Genomic DNA, 22814 nt, shown 5'->3' on the forward strand with positions numbered 1-22814 from the left:
TGTGCTTTCTTGTGGGTTGACTAACAATAGTCTAGGACTTTATCGTCTCTAGTGGCAAAGGAGACGTGTTGATGGAAGTTGGGTATTACACGTGTTAATGACGTGGAATTAAAATCACTGGCAAAAAGGAAAGTAGCCTCCGGGTGCATGGTTTCCTGCTTGTTTATAGCCTCGTACAGTTTGTTAAGTGCCAGCGTGTTGTTTTTCTTGACCTGAGGTGGAATATATACAGCAGTCACGATAACAGGTGAAAACGCTCTCGGGAGGTAGAAGTGTCGGCATTTGACCATCAGGTATTCCAAGATGGGTGAACAATTTGTCGAAACTTCCACTTTGCTAGAGTCAGCACACCATTTACTGTTGATGAAGAGGCATATCCCTCCCCCTCTCGATTTCCCTGAATCTGATGTCCGGTCTGCTTGTTGAATGGAGAATCCATTCTGTTGGATAAGCATGGGGGTATCTTGTCTGAAAGCCATGTTTCAAAAAAGCAGAGCATATTGAAGTTACGAGAGTCGTGTTGATTGAAAACCCGCGATTTGGAGGTAATCCATATTATTATCAAGAGACTGTACAATGGCCAATAAAATGTAGGGAAGAGGTGGCCAATTTTCCCTTTGCCTGAATCTCACCAGGGCTCCCCTCCTGGCTCTTTTTCACCTGCTTTTCCTCTTGGATAGCCTGAAAATAGCGTTGGAATTACAGATGGGTCGAAAAATGAAGCTGGAATTGAGGTGATTATCTGCCGATCTAATGTTCAAAAGTTCTTGTCGATCATAAGAAATGATAGCTGAGACATTTTGTGCAAAAAAGTAAATATAAACATCAAGAGAATCACAAAATAGCAAAGTTCGGTCTGAGCTCGCAAGACGGCAGCCATACAGTAAGGCGCCATCTTCTTTGCTGCTTCACTGAGCTAATGAAGCCTGTAGTGACTTTCACATGAAGCTCTACCAAGCTGTCCTTTACGTTGACATACTCCTCAAGACTAAGCTGTCCTTTGCAATGGCAGCATCTCAAATGGCACCCTATGATATTGACATACTTCTCAAGACTAAGATGTAATTTATATTGACATACGATATTCCAACGGGTCATACCGTATGCACTCACATATTGTCAGTCGATTATTACAGTTAAATCATTATATAGTGTGTGGTGCAGTGCTATTAGCAAGGAATACTCAATCAGTTGTATAATGTCAATGAGTATAGTCACAGTATATTCTAACGTAGCAGGTGTTAAATAAGTTGTATTTCTTTCTTACTGGTCCTGACGAGAGAAAAAAAACTCTTCTGCACTGTTGAACCAATCCAATAAATGTGGAGGAGGAGTTAAAATGGAGTGTCGCCTTATTAACATCAAAAAGCTGAAATCTCGTCATGGACTCCTTTTCCAATTCCCTTGAAAAATGGATGCATTGACCCCGCAGAGGGTGGCCACAGTACAGTAAGTGCAGACGTTAAGGCTGAACTTGGCCAAGCCATCCTTACACACACTTGCACTTGACCTGACTATATATCCCCATGCGTATCATCCTTGTTGTCTTTTAAGGAGACTCCTCTATGGTCAATCCTCTATGGTCAATCCTCTATGGTCAATCCTCTATGGTCAATCCTCTGTCTGTCTCTGTCTGTCTCTGTCTGTCTCTGTCTGTCTGTCTCTGTCTGTCTGTCTCGCTCTGTCTCGCTCTGTCTCTGTCTGTCTGTCTGTCTCTCTCTCTCTCTCTCTCTCTACCCCACTGTCTCTCTCTCTCTACCCCACTGTCTCTCTCTCTCTCCAATGTATGGACTTGAAGTTTACTCTAAATAAACTTGAAGACATATGAAGTCCAGAAATTCATCTTCGCATAATGTTGGTTGGAAATAGTCAACGTCTAATTAAGCTGTTTTCTCTGTCTTCCCAATAATGTTGAATGATACAATATGCTTCTAATCTAATGATGTGATACAGAATGATTGCCAATCGTCTATCTGTTTCATCAGAAGCCTTGTAGTGGCTCATTCCCCCTGCTAGGAAACAGGGACTGTGTCCCAAATGACACCCTGCTCTTTATTTAGTGAACTAATTTTGACCAGGGTCTATAGTGCTCGGGTCAAAAGTAGTGCACTATATAGGGAATAGGGTGCCATTTAGGATTGTCAGGCAGTAAGTCACCTCTACCGACTAATGAACAGATGTGCACTGCATCTCCAGTTCCCATGCAGTGTTGTGCCAGTGCTGCAGTGCAGTACAGATCACTGCAGTGGTGCTCCTCTCCTAGTACTAGTGATCTTTTATCTGCAATGGACAGCTCTATAACAACTTCCTCAACGCTATAATTCTGCCAAGATAGTTTACTTTTGATTCAGAGCAAAGCTACTTGCTGGGTTGGGCCCCAATTGAGTTCCTGGCAGCAGGTTGTATGTCTAGGATCAATCATTCACATCCTCCACCACAGATAGGGAAGATATGGGGAAGTTTTAATCAAAGGATCCTGGATATAAAGAATCAGAGTAGTCTAGGCTACCTGGAGCATCATATTAAAGCTCGTCTTTTTTACCTCTCTAAACCAGGAACTTCTTTCCTTATTCTTTTATTCTCTGTTTTGACAACTTTTCCCTTGTCTGGTTGGAGAGAGAGGCGCTGGAGTCAGGAGCCCTTGCTGTGCAGACTCATCCCAAGTCATTTGTTCATTACTCAACCTGTGGTTATTGATGTCTTAGTAGATAAGACAAGAGCTTCCTTACCAAATAGGCTTTTGATTGTGAAGTTATAGGACAAGAGATGCATGCTTAGCAAAACATAGTAGAAAAGATATCTCCCGCTCACACAATATTACCTCAGCCTGCTTAGCAGAAGATGCCTATCTGACCGTATGTGAAGTTATATAAAGAGAGGTGCACGCTCAGCAGAAGATGCCTATCTGACTGTGATAGTGAGAGTTAGTTTCCTTCTTTCAGCGTGTTCTACTTCCTTCTTCTACAGGAAATGAACAGAAAGTGTTAAACGTTTATCTCACCTCCAGGCTTTCATTTATAAACACCTCACTTGATCTGCTGTTCATTTCTACACTATAGTATCTGTTAATCTACACTGGTAGATTCCAAAAGCTCAACGATAGTGACCGCAAACTATACTATTGGTTGAATAGGAATGGTTCCATACTGTGGATGTCAACTGTTAACCGGTTTACTTATTACTTATTTTCAACCATACTCTACTCCCAAAATTGCTTTTATGTTAACGAGACACTTGACTAACACTGTGATGTTCCTTTTGGATGACACTCTGACCTGTGACCTCTAACCTGTTCTTCCAGGAAGGACCAGAACCTGCTGTCGACAGTGAACTGCTGGTACCTTGTTCTGAACCAGACAAGGAGAGAGAGCAGAGACCATGCTACCCTCAGCGACCTATACAACAATAATGTCATTGTCCGCCTAGCACACGTCGGAGAGGATGTCATCAGACTCTTCAAGAAGGTCAGGAAAGAATGTTTGTTTACTTGAAATTGAAAATTTGACATGCTGCTGACACCTTTTAGTAGAGCGCTACTGCATAACAAATTTCAGATTTGTTTTAAGAGTTCCCACAGTTATAATAGTGTCGGCCGGGTAATTAATTTGCCATCCAATTCCTCCCCCCGCATGCGCGCACACACACACGAACTTTGAGACCTGATTACTGAGGGCCTGGCTGGCTATGCCCCCACTGTGTTGTCGTCTGGCTGGGCTAGCACCAATCTGCTTTACATCTGAAGGTCAGACCTACAGCTGGGAGATCAGCCATATGTGCTACCTCTTCATCTTCTCCACCTTCATATACCTTTCCTTCCCTTTCTCTGTATCACCAGCTTCCTCATCCGTGTCTTCCTCCTCCAGCAAATTGTAATCGCGGTTTCTGTCCTGTCATTTCCATATCCCTAAATGACAGAAGGATATATTGCTGCATGAATTGTCCCAGTTAATCAATGCAACTGTTTGATCTCAATGTCAAATAATTGCTGTTTAACAATTAGGTACCTTACTGTGATTATTTTTAATTAAAAAGATTTAAACAAATAAAAAACAATAGCTTCTTGTCAAAGAGTAATTATTCAAACTAGGACTGTCTGGGAGTGGTCTGAGTGGGAGGGGAGGTTAGGAACTCTCTTTTATTATTGGTTTATTAACTCATTTATTGCCTGGTAACGTCACCTGTCAGGCCAAAACTCCATCCCACCAAAACAGCCTGAAATCTTAGGCAGTCTTTTCAAACGGCTCTTACACTAAAAGGGCATTGTCATTTTCACAATTTCACAGTATTATTCCAACCTCATTGTGTGGAAATACATATAGAACACAGAAAAATCTAATTTCTTGACTGCACTGGGCATTTAAGTGTACACATTAGACCAATCAGAGCTATAAAGCATGTCTGAGAAAGAGAGGCAGAGGGCAGAGCAGCGAGCAGAAAGTGGCCATGGTTCAGGGACTACAGTATGATGGAACGGTCTGCTGGGGAGAGCACAGATCAGTATTGATCCACAGGAACCGGGTGGAGTCTCACATTATTTATGTCGGCTTGGGATGGATATGCTGTCAGGGGTGGGCTGTGATGAGGCTGGGTTACTGTTGCCTGATGGACTGGGTTTGGCTGAGCTGCCTGGTGGGCTGAGCTGCCAAGAGGTGGCTGAATAACTGCCTGCTGAAAAATGATCAAATGTCTCCCTCTGCAAAAGGTTTCAAGTTGTGGCGTAAAGTTTGTTCCATTGCCTAGGCTGATAACAGTAGCACCATCTACTGTAGGTGACATATACACACACACCATAGCATTGTTGCAAATGTTGTGCAACATGAATAAACTAACCTAAAAATAGGTCTTCTGCTAATGAATTAACCATTTAAGTTGTCCTTATAGGTGTAAATGTAGTGTTGTTGCCATAGCAGCACCTATCTCTCAGAGGAAAGTTCAATTAATTAGGCCTAACTCACAGCTGCTGGGCCTAACAACAATGACAACCATTGCTGTGACAACCTACCATCACTGACATACTCCACCCTAACAACACACTGTGCTTTCACTTGAGGGGTCTGTCTGTAATGTATTACTGAAGAGGACAACTGTTCCTACTGTTGATGACTGTCTGACTGGAGCTCGTTTTGATCTGTTTATAATTGTATAATAAATGTAGCAGTAGTAATTCTCATGTTATGGATTAGATGGAAGGGTCTATGTGCATTGTATTTGGGCTGAGAGAAAGGGGCCCTGTCTCTGAGGGCAAGAATGATTCCATAAGTGTTGAATAGGAACCATGTGTCTGGAGTTAGAGCTGATAGATTGGAATTACTGTTCTGTTACACTGTCTTTACAGATTTATATTTATACTATTAATATGAATGTACAGTGTTATATACTGTATTCTTAGAGATTGAAAGTAGTGTTAGGTTTAGGCTCTTTGTGTATGAGAAGTTGAATTATCTAGTGGACTGTAGGAGACTAGGAATGTGTACTCCCATAACTCAAGGCCAGACTGATAAGAAGATCTGTGAAAGGCATGGAGGAGTGTGAAGACTCTGGACGCTGATACACGATACACCAACATGAGGAACATACTCAATTCCTGCAGAAACTGATTGTTCATCCTAGGCGAAGAAGAGGGGTCTAGTTGGAAACTGGGGCCTAGTCGGAAGTTATAAATATATGTGCTTGTGACCTGTATGTGTGCCTTTTTGGAGCTGCGACAATCTACAGTAGCTTGAGTCTATGTGGATTATTGTACCAGAACTTAGAACCTAACATTCCTTTTACAGGATTTCTTAAACTTCTCTGTTCTAGCTGCCTTCCGTAGCCTCTCATTGTTGGCTGTATATTCTATCACTGTCCATCACAGACACTCCGCTCCTACGAGTTACAGTAACTGAGTTGGAATCGTGACTGTGGGATTTGAATATGGTCAGTAGGAGACATTAGAAATGTCTATTCTTAGCTGCCTGCATGTACACTGCATAGTATTCTATAAGGCCTTTTTACACATAGAGGGAAACAACATTTCACACTGTTCAGTCATCTCTCATACAGACACATACCCAAGGGAAACACATATCTCCCATACAGATACATACCCAAGGGAAACACATATCTCCCATACAGACACATACCCAGGGGAAACACATATCTCCCATACAGACACATACCCAAGGGAAACACATATCTCCCATACAGACGCATACCCAGGGGAAACTCATATCTCCCATACAGACACATACCCAAGGGAAACACATATCTCCCATACAGACACATACCCGAGGGAAACACATATCTCCCATACAGACACATACCCAAGGGAAACTCATATCTCCCATACAGACACATACCCAAGGGAAACACATATCTCCCATACAGACGCATACCCAGGGGAAACACATATCTCCCATACAGACACATACCCAAGGGAAACACATATCTCCCATACAGACACATACCCAAGGGAAACACATATCTCCCATACAGACGCATACCCAAGGGAAACGGATGTATTCATGCCTCAGTGAAGCAAAGCCATGTCTGTTCAAGGTAAGATATTCTTCCAGTCAACTGTGAGATTGATTCACATGCCTGTTGTTCCTGTTTTTTGTACCAGAGCAAAGAAATCGGGGTGCAGATGCACGAGGAGTTAGTGAAAGTCACGAACGAGCTCTACACTGTGAGTAAACAACAACAAAATGTAATTCTCTCTCTTTTTCAATCTCTCTCTTTCCTTCTCCCCCCATCTGTCTGTATTGTACAGCATCTCTCCTTCCATCCACTCCTCATGTTTGTTAGTTTGCCTGAAGCTAACAGGCTAACTCCATTTGGCTAGGCCCACCTCAGACTCTCTGCTCTGTAGTGTCTGGATAGAACAGGACCTGCCCAGAGCAGAATAGCTTTATCAGCAATCAGAAGGTAGCCTAGCGGTTAGGAGCGTTGGGCCAGTAACTGAAAGGTTGCTGGTTCGAATTGCCGTGCCGGCAAGGGGGAAAATCAGCCTTTGTGCCCTAGAGCAAGGCAGTTAACCCCCAACAACAACTGCTCCCCGGGTGCTGATGACGTGGATGTTAATTTAACACAGCCCCCACTCCTCTCTGATTCAGAAAGTGAGGTTATATGGGGAAGACAAATTTGTGCAACTGACTAGGTATCTCCCTTACAGCCTTGCTACACAGGTCATTTGGTTCTACACCGGAGGACATTATTTGTTTTTTTACTCCTGCCGTGAGAGAAGTTGCAGTTGAAGGAGAAACTCTGTATGCCTTGGCTCTGCTCCAAGCCGACTCACTTCCCTTGCAGTGGAGGGCTGCTTACTGCCAAGGTGTCACACCATCATCACATATTCACATATCCAGCACATGCAACACAAAATCAAACACAGATCTGTCATTAAAGTTAATAGTCATCCTTCTTTTCTGTCGATACATTGACTGTGTACATACATAGAAGAGTATGCATACACACGCATACACACGCATACACACGCAATAATGTATGCTTGAACACACTCACACAAGCCGGTCTTTGATGCTTTAACATCAACGCTCCCACGCCACCTAACCACCCACACCAACCACATTGAACCTTCAAAGCCTACCCTTTCTCGCTTTCATGATTTCATGTCAGTATATACTGTATATGACTCTATTTCTATTTTACCCCCCCCCCCCCTCCCCTCTACCACCCTCCCTGCCTGCCCGTTCACTGTCACACACCGTAATGCCCCAGGTTATGTTTCTGTTAGATAATTTTTTTGTGTGGGTGGGTGTGTATCTGTGTGTGTGCTTGTGACAAGAAGGTGCTCATTTGTGAAATGTGATGCCTATGTTTGCAATAACAATACAGACAAACAATGAGCAGTGATCACATGCAGAGCAACATAGGACAAGAAACACGTAGCAAGCAGGCAGACAGAGCAATAGCACAAAAAGCATTGATTGATTCAATGGTTGTAAAGATGGGGAGAGATCTGTCCGTGATAGAGATGCTCTGCTTTTTTGACACCACAGTCCACAAAGCAAGTCCTTTTGGCTTTAGTTTTATCTTATCTTAATTATTGTCCAGTCATATGGTCAGGTGCTGCAAAGAAAGACCTTTCTTAATCAGCAGCTGGCCCAGAACATAGCGGCACATTTTGTTCTTCATTGTAATCAGAGGGCTAATATCAATAATATGCATGCCAGTCTCTCTTGGCTAAGAGTTGACGAAAGACTGACTGCATCACTTCTTGTTTTTATAAGAAACAATGTGTTGGAAATTCCAAATTGTTTGCATAGTCAACTTACACACAGCACTGACACACACAGCACTGACACACACACACTGACACACACACACTGACACACACACACACACACACACACACACACACACACACACACACACACACACACACACACACACACACACACACACACACACACACACACACACACACACACCAGACATGCCACCAGGGGGCTTTTCATAGTCCCTAGGTCCAGAACAAATTCAAGGAAACGTAAGGTATTATACAGAGCCATGAGTGCAATGTAAAAAATAAAGAAAAATCCCTGAATGAGTAGGTGTGTCCAAACTTTGGACAGGTACTATACATTGATGTGCTGTAGGCAGGCCAGTGTGCATTGGAAGATAACACTATCACACTGTGCAGCAGGCATTGCTACATGAAACCCATAGAAATACTGTCACTTAAAATACATGGCTTAATGGCCACAAGAGAATGATTCTGCATGAAATACAGCATACTATATTATGATGCAGATGTTAATTTATTGACCTTTTATCATGTGTATGCTTTCTAAACAGCTTTCTCTCTGTATGTCTCATACTTATACGTTCACATACACGCAGTAGGTGACATCATTCATAACTAGTACTTGTACAGTGCTTTCAGAAAGTATTCACATCCCTTGGCTCTTTACAAATGTTGTTGATTTCTTTTGGTCACTGACCTACACACAACACTCCATAATGTCAAAGTGGAATTATTTTCAGAACATTTTTGACAAATGAATTAAAAATGAAAAGCTGAAATGTCTTCAGTCAATAAGTATTCAACCCCTTTGTTATGGCAAGCCTAAATAAGTTCAGGAGTAAAAATTTGCTTAACAAGTCACATAAGTTGCATGGACTGTGTGCAATAATAGTGTATAACATGATTTTGGAATGACCACCTCATCTTTATACCCTACACATAGAATTATCTTCAAGGTCCCTCAGTCATGCAGTGAATTCAAACACATATTCAATCACAAAGGTTTTCCAATGCCTTGGAAAGAAGGGCACTTATTGGTAGATGGGTAAAAAAAGCAGACATTGAATATCTCTTTGACTTTGAGCATGGTGAAGTTATTAATTACACTTTGGATGGTGTATCAATACATCCGAGTCACTACAAAGATACTTGTCCTTCCTAACTCAGTTGCCAGGATTGAGGAAACCACTCAGGGATTTCACCATGAGGCCAATGTTGACTTTAAAACAGTTACAGAGTTTAATGTCTGTGATAGGAGAAAACTGGATGGATCAAGCCCAAATCTACACTGGAGTTGCTTACCAAGAAGAGTGGCCGAGTTACAGTTCTGAAAATCTGTGACCTGGAAATAGTTATCCAATTTGACAGAGCTTGGAGAATTTTGAAAAGAATAATGGACAAATGTTGCACAATCCAGGTGTGGAAAGCTCTTAGAGACTCACCCAGAGATACTCACAGCTGTCATCGATGTGAAAGGTGCTTCTACAAAGTATTAACTCAGGGGTATGAATACTTACGTAAATTAGATATTTCTGTATTTCATTTTCAATACATTTGCAAAAAAATCTAAAAACATTGTGTAGATGGATATTGTGTGTAGATTCTGAAGGCTCTGTATATACTTGTACCTGTTTTATGCACTGTATTGATGTATTATGCACAATGATGTGAGAGTTTTGCATTAACATGTCTCCAGCCTTTTCTGGCTTCCAGTCAGAATCAAGGGTTCCTCTTGTTTCACACCCAGCAGCAGTCAGAGGAAAACGGAAAGGTTCTCTATTACATAGCTAGAGGAAAGGTTCTCTGTAACAACCAGTACTATGTGAGTACCTAACAATGTGTGCCATAAGCGCATCTGAAGTATCCTATAAGTATAACTGTAGAACCTTTTTTTAGAGTATAGACTAGAGGAATGGTTCTCTCCATCTCAACTAGAGGAATGGTTCTCTTTATCTCAACTAGAGGAAAGGTTCTCTGTAACGTAACTAGAGGAAAGGTTCTCTTTATCTCAACTAGAGGAAAGGTTCTCTTTATCTCAACTAGAGGAAAGGTTCTCTTTATCTGAACTAGAGGAAAGGTTCTCTTTATCTCAACTAGAGGAATGGTTCTCTGTATCTCAACTAGAGGAATGGTTCTCTCCATCTCAACTAGAGGAATGGTTCTCTGTATCTCAACTAGAGGAAAGGTTCTCTGTAACGTAACTAGAGGAAAGGTTCTCTTTATCTCAACTAGAGGAAAGGTTCTCTTTATCTCAACTAGAGGAATGGTTCTCTGTATCTCAACTAGAGGAAAGGTTCTCTTTATCTCAACTAGAGGAATGGTTCTCTGTATCTCAACTAGAGGAATGGTTCTCTCCATCTCAACTAGAGGAATGGTTCTCTGTATCTCAACTAGAGGAATGGTTCTCTGTATCTCAACTAGAGGAATGGTTCTCTGTATCTCAACTAGAGGAATGGTTCTCTCCATCTCAACTAGAGGAATGGTTCTCTTTATCTCAACTAGAGGAATGGTTCTCTCCATCTCAACTAGAGGAATGGTTCTCTCCATCTCAACTAGAGGAATGGTTCTCTCCATCTCAACTAGAGGAATGGTTCTCTCCATCTCAACTAGAGGAATGGTTCTCTCCATCTCAACTAGAGGAATGGTTCTCTCCATCTCAACTAGAGGAATGGTTCTCTCCATCTCAACTAGAGGAATGGTTCTCTCCATCTCAACTAGAGGAATGGTTCTCTCCATCTCAACTAGAGGAATGGTTCTCTTTATCTCAACTAGAGGAATGGTTCTCTGTATCTCAACTAGAGGAATGGTTCTCTTTATCTCAACTAGAGGAATGGTTCTCTTTATCTCAACTAGAGGAAAGGTTCTCTGTAACGTAACTAGAGGAAAGGTTCTCTTTATCTCAACTAGAGGAAAGGTTCTCTTTATCTCAACTAGAGGAAAGGTTCTCTGTATCTCAACTAGAGGAAAGGTTCTCTGTAACGTAACTAGAGGAATGGTTCTCTTTATCTCAACTAGAGGAAAGGTTCTGATGATGATATTTTAGTGTGTGAAGGGAAAGGAAATCAAGAGGTAACCTAGTTTTAGCACTCAGTCACACATCCACAACATATCTGACAGTAGCTGTCTTTCTGTGTTCTTATTCAGTGTACAATATACAGGTGGATTTATATGCTGAATCCTCTTTAGATATCCATGTCTAACCAATCTTCCATTGACATTAAAGTGATTGAATGGGATCTTACACACTTTTTCACAACATATTGTACATATTGAAATTCAGAACATATCATACGAATTGGAGCGAAAAATTATTATAAATATTTTAGAAAACATTTGCAGTTACATATTATGAAATGGATGACGCCATACACAATTGTGCACAATTTTCTGGGACCTACTTGCGCTACTTTCAAACTACTGGCGGAAATGATAAATTATAAAAATATTCACGCTTATCGTTAGTTTGGTGTTTATTGTGTGGTTACTCCATTGAGATTGGTCATGAGGGAAACTCCCTATGTAAACGTCTAGACCCAGAACCTTCTAGTGAAATTAGTGTGCATGTAGTTGACTTTAATGTATGTTTTGAATGTATGTTTTGTGTCCCGGGCAGGTGATGAAGACATACCACATGTACCACACAGAGAGCATCAGCGCAGAGAGCAAGTTGAAGGAGGCGGAGAAACAGGGAGAAAAGCAGATCGGCAAGGCCAATGATGTCAGCACCAGCCTCCTGCGCCATGACGACCGCCAACAGCGACGCAGCTCCGTCAAGAAGATGGAGAAGATGAAGGAGAAGGTGTGGCTTGGGCTGTGTGTATGTGTCCAAATGTATGTAAAAGCTCAGAGAACTTGGATGCATTAGCCTTTGAAATGTAATAAGTTAATGTATACACTAATGAGCAAAAATATTAAGTGGTTTTGTTGCCATGGTAAGACTAGACCTCTAATGACTCATATGGCACATGCTAATTTTTTTGATAAAATTAGACTTTAGATGGAACAAACTGTATTACATCTTTAGTATACAAATCCATTTAGAGAGAAATCGATATTCTATGGTATACTGACTGATGACTCGCTCTCGCTCTGTCTCTCCGTCTCTCTGTCTCTTTCTCTCTCCCTCTTCTCTCCCTCTCTCCCCAGAGACAAGCCAAGTACTCTGAAAACAAGCTGAAGTGCACTAAAGCACGGAACGACTATTTGTTGAACCTGGTGGCGACCAATGCTCTGGTGGCCAAATATTACATCTACGATGTCTCTGACATGATAGACGTGAGTGGTACAGTACATGCTGATTCTAACAAAGTGATAATAGTAGATACACAGGAAAAATGCATCCATTTGATACACAAAAGCTCAGTACCATCTTGTAACACATTAGCACCTTGTAATACATTATTCTAAGTAACCGTTCTATTGATTGCAATGAAAAATAGATACAGTAGTTTGATCAATGGAAGCATAGTAGCATCTTGTAACACATCTCTCCCCATTGGTCTGTAACTAACATTAGGGATTACCAATGGTGGTAATGCTGTCCATGCCTCTCCCCAGTGCTGTGACCTGGGCTACCATGGCAGCCTGGCGCGGACCCTGAGGACCTACCTGTCTGCAGAGTACAGCCTGGAGACGTCCCGCCACGAGGGGCTGGACCAGCTGGAGGGTGCCGTGGATGCCATGGATGTCAGGGGGGACAAACACAGGGTCATGGACATGCACAGCCAGATCTTCTGCCCGCCCGCCCGCTTCGACTACCAGCCACACATGGGTGACGAGGTGAGGGAGAGGTGATTGGAGGGGTGATTGTGCCTCCCACTATGTCTGTGTTTCCTCTGTCTGGTTCTGTGTGGCTTGCATCAGCAATGCCAGCATCTTTGGGTCAGTTCCTTTCTGGCATCCCAAACAAGCACTACGGTAAATTTCCCTCGCTCCCTCCCTCCCTAACTACTAGGTGTGTCAGGTGAGTGCCCAGCAGCCGGTGCAGACAGAGCTCCTGATGCGTCACCACCAGCTCCAGTCCCGCCTGGCCACACTCAAGATCGAGAACGAGGAGGTGAGCTCTAAAACCCTGGCCCTAACCCAAAACCTGTCTCATTATCAGTCAGTGAACTCACCACCTTGGCCATGTTCAGTAGGTAAAATTGTGGAACATTTGCCGTCTGCCTGCCTGCCTGCCTGCCTCCCTCTGCTGCTTCAGTGAGTCAGACAGATGTGTGTAAAGGTCACCATATCGCTCCTATGAATGTGGAGGTGCTCTGTTCATTCAGTCACTTCCTCTGTACCTCTCACATGGACAGAACACAATTTCTATTTCTATTTATCTTCACACAGTCACACACGCAACCAGATGTCCCCTACCAGGCTTACTGAACTTTACATTATATATATTATGCATGTGGTTGGTGTCTGTGCAGAATCCATACTAGTATATGGGTAATTCCAGGAAACGAGTACCTTTCGCGTCCCTTTTGATATTTTAAGTAGAAATTGTCCACAAATATTGAATTTTAAAAGCTTGTTATATTAAATTAAGTGCCCTTTAATATAGAACACATGAAAACATTTTAATATGAATAAAGACTTGCTAAAGGGCCAAAATTCAGCATTTTGACATATCCCTCTGTGCATCCTCTGTGACTTCTAGGAAGATATTACCCCACTTAAACCCAACATTTCGCCAAGTTTTCCCCATCATTGTAAAGCCCATGTTATTTTTTTGCTTTGACAAAGTCATATTTTAAGATTATTATTTATTTCATGTTAGTGATTCATTTTAACTTCTCTGCGCTACGGATCCCTTTTACGGGATCATTTTCCTAAACAAGCGCTGAATTGCAGGGCGCAAAATATTACTAAAAATATTTATAATCATGCAATCACAAGTGAAATATACCAAAACACAGCTTAGCTTGTTGTTAATCCACCTATCGTGTCAGATTTTGAAAATATATTTTACAGAGAAAGAAAACCAAGCTTTTGTGAGTGTATCAATCAATGCTAGAACAGCTAGCCCCAAATTAGCATGGTCACGAAAGTCAGAATAGCAATAAAATTAATCGCTTACCTTTGATTAACTTCGGATGTTTGCACTCACGAGACTCCCAGTTACACAACAAATGTTCTTTTTGTTCGATAAATATTACTTTTATAACAAAAAAACGCCATTTGGGTTGCGCGTTATGTTCAGAAAACCAAAGCCTCATTCCGTTCGACGAAAATTCCAAAAAGTATCCGTAATGGTCGTAGAAACATGTCAAATGTTTTTTAGAATCAATCCTCAGGTTGTTTTTAACAAACATAATCGATAATATTTCCACCGGACCGTAACCTATTCAATAAGAGAGAAAAAGAAAATGGAGGGCTACCCTCTCGCGCGCAGGAACTACTCAGACGACACCTGACTACTTTTGAAAAATCTCGCTCATTTTTCAAAATAAAAGCCTGAAACTATGTCTAAAGCCTAGTCACAGCCTGAGGAAGCCATTGGAAAAGGAATCTGGTTGATACCCCTTTAAATGGAAGAAAGACGAGCCAGGAAACACAGATAAAAAATAATAATAAAAAAAAATCACTTTTCTCAGGTTTTCGCCTGCAAAATCAGTTTTGTTATACTCACAGACAATATTTTGACAGTTTTGGAAACTTTGGAGTGTTTTCTATCCTAATCTCTAAATTATATGCATATTCTACGATCTGAACCTGAGAAATAGTCTGTTTACCTTGAACGTTATTTAAAAAAAAATATTATAATAATAATAATCTGACCCCTAGCGTCAAGAGGTTTTAAGGGAAAAACCCTGTCCCTCATTTTAATTTCAACCCTGTTACATGATGTAACGCGCTTCCTCCTTCTCCTCATCAGAAGAGTAGTAGCATGGATTTGACCAACGTGCAGCGGGTTGTGAATACATCATGAAACTTTATTTACAAGACAAAACTAAACACACGAAGAACACTTGAATATTTTACAAAACAACAAAACGAAGAAGACAGACCTGAACGAGAGTACTTACATAAAACACGAAGAACGCACGGACAGGGAAAACAGACTACACAAATACCGAACAAACGCTACAGTCCCGTGTGGTACACCGACAAGGACACAGGAGACAATCACCCACAAACAAACAGTGAGAACCTCCTACCTTAATATGACTCTCAATTAGAGGAAAACGCAAAACACCTGCCTCTAATTAAGAGCCATACCAGGCAACCCAAAACCAACATGGAAACGGAAAACATAGACTGCCCACCCAAAACTCACGCCCTGACCATCACACACATACAAAACAACAGAAAACAGGTCAGGAACGTGACACATGAACTGAAATATCATTTTAATATGGTGAAACTATTCCCTTTTTAAATATGTTTTTTCAAAAGAGACATTGCACATCTAATAGTCAAACCATAGTTTAAAAGCAGGTGAGCTGGTTCTACTCTTTTTGGCCATTTGCTGGTATTCTGAAGTGGAAAACTGAGTGGGTCGAGCATAACACGTCAAACCTGTTACCCATAGATAGACAGGCAATACATTTTTCTTTCAATTGAAATGTTTTAGCGAAGCTTGCATTCAATTGCCCCTCACTGTTATACATGCACAGCAAGCTTCCAATCCTCCTGTCAAGAAGGGCATTTATGGCTGATTTAAGATGACGTTGTCAACCCTGTTAGTCAATCCTGTTACTTTATTTGGCATTTAACAGTGTTTAACAATGTTAAAATTATATGAAAATAATTGTCTTTTTTTTTACCAAGCTAGACTACTCAAAGGCACCAAATTGAATTGGAACAACCCACATGTGTGATATTTGGTTCTTCAATTTGAAATTTTGCCCTCAAAGAGCATTATACCCTTCCATTTCCCATTACAATCTTTGAAGTCTCTTTAGCTATGTTTCCATTAACTTGTCCAGGGATTTTTTGTCGACATTAAGAAAGTTTGTATAGAAAATAGATGCTACAATAGCCTGCTAGGGTGTGTTTCCATTGAACTATCTTGTGTCGATAAAAACCGCTAATGACGTCACACCTAAAAAATGTTTTTTTTCTCTCAAAAACCTACAGTGTGGAATAAAACAGTAGTGGTTGAAGTTGACCCATTTAGGGAAGTTGTACATGAATAAATAGCCCACAGCTTGTATGCCCTCCCACCTATCTGGTTCATGTCTCAGGTAGCCTGTGAAAGCCAGCATGTGTAGAATGGAATAATTTACAAATATTACAATTTTCATATTCTCATGTGCCAACGCATCACCATGGTCCGTGGTCCAGAAGTACAAGGCGTACAAGTACATGGTCCAGAAGTACAAGGCGAAGTAATTCAGGCATTCTTGAAAGTCAAGAAACATGATTTCTATAGTTCAAACATTTATTTTGCAAGCGGTAGGCATTTAGATGTAAATTGTAGCTTTATAGTTACACTGTAAAATAACGTGCCCCGCATACATTCAAAAATAGTTGACAATCATCTTTTATATAAAAAAAACACAGTTCACATAAAGAACATTCGCAGTAAGGAAGGTTTGACTAAATAAAAATCCACCCCTGTCGAACGGATAAAAAATGTTTCTCGATCTGTAGAACATGTATCCTAAATCGGCCATATCAATTACACATGGTGAAAATATTGCTTTTGTCGAAGCAATAAACCTGGGTCAATGGAAACCTGCCTATTGTGTGCAGGGAATACACAGTAAATATTAAAGCTGTAACCCAGCTAAATGACTCTCCTCTCTTTCCCTTCTGTCTTTCATAGGTGAGGAAGACTCTGGATGCCACCATGCAGACACTGCAGGACATGTTGACGGTGGAGGACTTTGATGTGTCTGAGGCATTCCAACACAGCCAGTCCACTGAGTCGGTCAAGTCTGCCTCGTCCGACTCCTACATGAGCAAAGTCAACGTTGCTAGGAGACGAGCCAATCAGCAGGAAACGGAGGGCTTCTACTTCACTGTGAGTGGCTCTGACAACCAACACCACTTAAAATGCATTAGAAATGCTTTTTCAATTTTATTTGTATGAATGCATACTGGTATTAAGTACTTGCTCTAGGGCTCTGACAAGGTCTTGTGTGGCTCAGTTGGTAAGATCATTGTGGTCATTGTAGCTGGATGTTCTACAGTACCCATAATGCTTTTGCACTATATCCAGGTTTATCTTACTTAACACGTTCCTAATGCTAACACTATAGTGTCCTGTCTCCTTATTTTTACAGTCATGGTATCAATTCCCGCAGGGATCACAAACACATAATACAAATGAGTGCACTCACTGTAAATATACTGGAAGTCAATTTACAAAGAGTGTCTGCTAAGTTGCATATTATTATTATTATTATTATTATTATATTTAACAACTTAAAGTACAATATAAATGTTTTTTCTATGTTTATGAATGCATTGTATACTGATATTAGAGTACTTAGCAACTCAGGTTTAGTGGCTTGCTCCAGTGTTCATCAATTTGCAGTATTATGCCCTGTGGAATTCAGACAGGCAACCTGGTTGTGAGTTCATTCTACTGCTATTGACATCAGGCTTTGGTGATACAAGTCATGCAAATTAATTCTGAAGTTAACTCTTTGTGGTAATGACATAAAGCAGTAGTCACTGTAGCCTACAATCACAAGTGTGGTCTTGTGTGCCTCAGTTTGTAAGAGTGTGTTATTCGCAAGGTCATGGGTTCAATTCCTGCAGGGATCACATACAAAAAATGTGTTTTAATGTGTCAATAATCTACACAAAATACTCTGTAATGTAAAAGTGGAAGGAAGATTTGTTTTTTTACTAATGAAAAATAAAACACTATCTTCATTAGATAAGTATAGTTAATAACTTCACCATGCTCAAAGGGATATTCAATGTCTGCTTTTTTATCTATCGGTGCCCTTCATTGTGAGGCTTTGGAAAGCCTCCCTGGTCTTTGTGGTTGTAGAATCTGTGTTTGAAATTCACTACTCGACTGAGGGACCTTACAGATAATTGTATGTGTGGGGCACAGAGATGAGGTAGTCAGTCAAAAATCCTGTTAACAACTATTATTGCACACAGAGTGAGTCCATGCAATTTATTATGTGTTTTGTTAAGCAAATGTTTACTCCTGAACTTACTTGGGCTTGGCTAAACAAAGGGGTTAATTACTTTTTGACTGAAGACGTTTCAGCTTTTCATGTTTTATTAATTTGTACTTTGACACTTACATTATGGAGTATTATGTGTAGATCAATGATACAAAATCTAAATGTAATCAATTTTATATTCAGGCTGTCACACAACAAAATGTGGAAAAAGTCAAGGTTGTGAATACTTTGAAGGCGTTGTAAGTAGTTTTGGATCAAAGTGTCTGCTAAATGTCATATTTTCTACTTTTCTTTTGCCCTGTATAGAAATTCAAAGAGTACCTGAATGGCAGCAACCTTATAGTGAAACTACAGGCCAAGCATGATCTACTGAAGCAGACTCTGGGAGAAGGTGAGAACACTTCTTCACACGGTTACAACGTTGTTGTCACTACTGGAGCACAATGCCATTCATAGGGTCATTACCTTCCCTTTATCACTAGCAGCAGCTTGCCAATTTGAGTCTTCATATGGTTCAAACATTATTGTGAAATTGTGTAGTTAATTAGTGGGAATCTTAACTGCCATATCAACCAACAGTAATATACCATATTGTATCTTTAGCCATATTTCTTTCAGAAAATTGTATGATGGTCCAGCATCAGCCAACCAGTACATCAGCCAACCAGCTCCAGTATTTCCAGGGATTAGTTGTGGTTAGACAGACAGACACAGACAGACAGACAGACAGAGGCTTTGTTGCTGGAATCTGTTTTATTAGACATGACACGATCCCTGAATTCAACCATTCGAGTCACTAATCAAATGGTGTTATCAGGGGATATCATATAATCTTGTATTCTTGTTTCTTCTGTAGTATGCAACCCCTGTTACCATAACTAGATGATATACACTACATGACCAAAAGTATGTAGACACCTGCTCGTCGAACATCTCATTCCAAAATCATGGGCATTAATATGGAGTTGGTCCACCCTATGCTGCTATAACAGCCTCCACCCTTCGGGGAAGGCTTTCCACTAGATGTTGGAACATTGCTCCGGGACTTGCATCCATTCATCCACAAGAGTGTTTGGTGAGGTTGGACACTGATGTTAGGCCTGGCTCGCAGTTGGCGTTCCAATTCATCCCAAAGGTGTTCGATGGGGTTGAGGTCAGAGCTCTGTGCATGCCAGTCAAGATCTTCCACACCGATCTCTATTAGTCATTTCTGTAAGGACTTTGCTTTGTGCACAGGGGCATTGTAGTGCTGAAACATGAAAGGGCCTTCCCCATAGAATCGTCTAGAATGTCATTGTATGCTGTAGCGTTACAATTTCCCTTCACTGGAACTAAGGGGCCGAGCACTAAGGGGCCTAACCATGAAAAACAACTCCCGAACATTATTCCTCTTGCACCAAACTTTACAGTATGCACTATGCATTGGGACAGGTAGCATTCTCCGGGCATCCGGCAAACCCAGATTCGTCCGAACCGTGACTCATCACTCCAGAGAACGCATTTCCACTGCTCCACAGTTCAATGACGGCGAGCTTTACACCACTCCAACCGACGCTTAGCCTTGTGTGCGGCTGCTCGGCCATGGAAACCCATTTCATGAAGCTCCCGACGAACAGTTCTTGTGCTGATGTTGCTTCCAAAGGCAGTTTGCAACCGAGGACAGACTATTTTTACACGGTACGCGCGTTAGCACTCAGAGGTCCCGTTCTGGGAGCTTGTGTGGCCTACCACTTCGCGGCTGAGCCGTTGTTGCTCCTGGGTCTTTACACTTCACAATAACAGCACTTACAGGTGACCGGGACAGCTCTAGCAGGGCAGAAATTTGACGAACTGAGATGTTGGAAAGGTGCCATCCTATGACGGTGCCACGTTGAAAGTCACTGAGATCTTCAGTAAGGCCATTCTACACCCCTGTCAGCAGCGGGTGTGGCTGAAATAGCCAAATCCACTCATTTGAAGGGGTGTCCATATACTCATGTATATATAGTGTATCATGTTACAGTATATAATTACTGCACAGTTACTACTATATTGCACAAACCCAATGCAGCCAAATGCAGCCTTCCTCACACTCAACCTTCCTTCCTCCTTCCCGGTTGTCCCTGGATATGCTTGCTTTCATTGATATTCCGCTCTGAGTTGGCAGGGTCCGCCCCCTCCGGCTCTCTATCTACGGTTTCTAGGGCGACCGCTAAATGACCGCTGCCTGGCTGGCTGTATGTGATTCAGAGAGGCGGTCATGGAGCCCGCACCATTGAGCCCGTATGAATAGGTGCCCATGTTCTCATAATGTCCTTCATCCCTCGGCCCTCGCTTCTGTCTGCCCCATCTGCCAGCTCTGTAGACAACCAGGTCTGGCTCAGAATGTACTCAACCATGTATCCATGCATTGTCTTTTCTCTCTCTCACAGACACATGCACGCAAGCATGCACACACACACAAACACATTCTAATTTTCTCTCGCTCTATTTCTCCCCCCCTCTCTCCGTTTCTTCCCTCCTTTCTTTTAGGGGAAAGGGCTGAATATGGAACAACACGGTAAGAAAAGAGGGGGAAAAGAGGAGGAATAAAAGCTTGTCAAATCCTTTCTGTTTTCTGGGAAATAGAGGAGATGTCGTCATGTTAAAGTGAATAGCAGTTTGGTCCCGAGCCTCTCTGGAAAATCAGGGGTGGAATTCCAAATAGGGAGAGGGGATGTGGTCTGTATGTTGATGAATAAACAGACTTCTGAGCAAACTGGAGTTTGCAATGACGCAGCTATGGGGAGATGAGCTGGCTGTAAGACGATCTGTCACTTATCAGTCACTACAGTGGCCATACTTGGCCTTGTTAAACACTACAGTATTGTACAGGTATCTGCTAATCAGAACAGTACTGTATATTAACCACATACATTACGTTAGTCATAAATCAGCGAGTGGAGAAGAATGAACAGTAGTAGCAGAGTTATGAGACATTACGTTTTGATATCTCCTCTCAGCTCACAGGCCTGTTACAGTGTTTATATTGAATTCTCTGTGTCATTACTCATTTACTTTGACTGTAATCATGTTTTTATGAACTGACTTATTTTATAAGTTGCCCAGAGTCATTCAAGTCAGGTTATTCAGGGTTAGCTGAAACAGCTGTGATAAAAGTCAAAGCATACTTCCTCTGCGACTCCACTTGCGTGTTAAAATAATATTATGGTTTGTACTGTGAGAGGAGGGGAAGGAATAGGACATGCGCAGCTATCTAGAGCCATGTACTGTATATAGTGGCTGTAGATATGGCTCTGCATATACAGTTGAAGTCGAAAGTTTACACAAGTTTACACTTAGGTTGGAGTCATTAAAACTCGTTTTTCAACCACTCCACAAATTTCTTATTAACAAACTATAGTTTTGGCAAGTCGGTTAGGACATCTACTTTGTGCATGACACAATAATTGTTCAAACAATTGTTTACAGACACATTATTTCACTTATAATTCACTGTATCACAATTCCAGTGGGTCAGAAGTTTACATACCCTAAGTTTACTATGCCTTTAAACAGCTTGGAAAATCCAGAAAATTATGTCATGGCTTTAGAAGCTTCTGATAGGCTAATTGACATAATTTGAGTGAATTGGAGGTGTACCTGTGGATGTATTTCAAGGCCTACCTTCAAACAGTGCCTCTTTGCTTGACATCATGGGAAAATCTAAAGAAATCAGGCAAGACCTCAGAATTTTTTTTGTAGGCCTCCACAACTCTGGTTCATCCTTGGGAGCAATTTCCAAACGCCTGAAGGTACCACGTTCATCTGCACAAACAATAGTACGTAAGTAGAAACACCATGGGACCACGTAGCCGTCATACCGCTCAGGAAGGAGACGCGTTCTCTCTCCTAGTGATGAACGTACTTTGGTATGAAAAGTGCAAATCAATCCTAGAACAACAGCAAAGGACCTTGTGAAGATGCTGGAAGAAACAGGTTCAAAAGTATCTATATCCACAGTAAAACGAGTCCTATATCGACATAACCTGAAAGGCCGCTCAGCAAGGAAGAAGCCACTGCTTCAAAACTGCCATTAAAAGCCAGACTACGGTTTGCAACTACACATGGGGACAAGATCGTACTTTTTTGAGAAATGTCCTCTGGTCTGATGAAATAAAAATAGAACTGTTTGTCCATAATGACCACCATTATGTTTGGAGGGAAAAGGGGGAGACTTGCAAGCCGAAGAACACCATCCCAACCGTGAAGCACGGGGGTGACAGCATCATGTTGTGGGGGTGCTTTGCTGCAGGTGAGACTGGGGAACTTCACAAATGGCATCACGAGGTAGGACAATTATGTAGATATATTTAAGCACCATCTCAAGACATCAGTCAGGAAGTTAAAGCTTGGCCGCAAATGGTTCTTCCAAATGGACAATGACTCCACGCATGCTTTCAAAGTTGTGGCAAAATGGCTTATGGACAACAAAGTCATGTTATTGGAATGGCCATCACAAA

General features: G+C 41.5%; 1 protein-coding gene across 5 annotated transcripts in view; it reads left to right on the forward strand.

Moving 5' to 3' along the window:
• LOC129815277 (SLIT-ROBO Rho GTPase-activating protein 3-like) overlaps positions 1-22814 on the forward strand; it is a 62965-nt gene that overhangs the window by 20885 nt on the left and 19266 nt on the right. For 3 of the 5 annotated variants that reach the window (XR_008753406.1, XM_055868947.1, XM_055868944.1), the window contains exons 3-11: positions 3302-3464; positions 6605-6667; positions 11862-12047; positions 12395-12523; positions 12806-13027; positions 13203-13304; positions 17010-17207; positions 18640-18724; positions 20845-20872. Coding sequence is in view for 4 of the 5 variants with exons in the window: in XM_055868947.1 (XP_055724922.1) it covers positions 3302-3464; positions 6605-6667; positions 11862-12047; positions 12395-12523; positions 12806-13027; positions 13203-13304; positions 17010-17207; positions 18640-18724; positions 20845-20872 (1176 nt within the window). In the remaining variant the exon portion in view is untranslated. The remainder of the gene's footprint in view (positions 1-3301; positions 3465-6604; positions 6668-11861; positions 12048-12394; positions 12524-12805; positions 13028-13202; positions 13305-17009; positions 17208-18639; positions 18725-20844; positions 20873-22814) is intronic. The other 2 variants (XM_055868945.1, XM_055868946.1) reach the window with 2 other exon arrangements.

This window comes from Salvelinus fontinalis, chromosome 18 (assembly GCF_029448725.1).
Source record: "Salvelinus fontinalis isolate EN_2023a chromosome 18, ASM2944872v1, whole genome shotgun sequence".
Lineage (NCBI taxonomy): Eukaryota > Metazoa > Chordata > Actinopteri > Salmoniformes > Salmonidae > Salvelinus > Salvelinus fontinalis.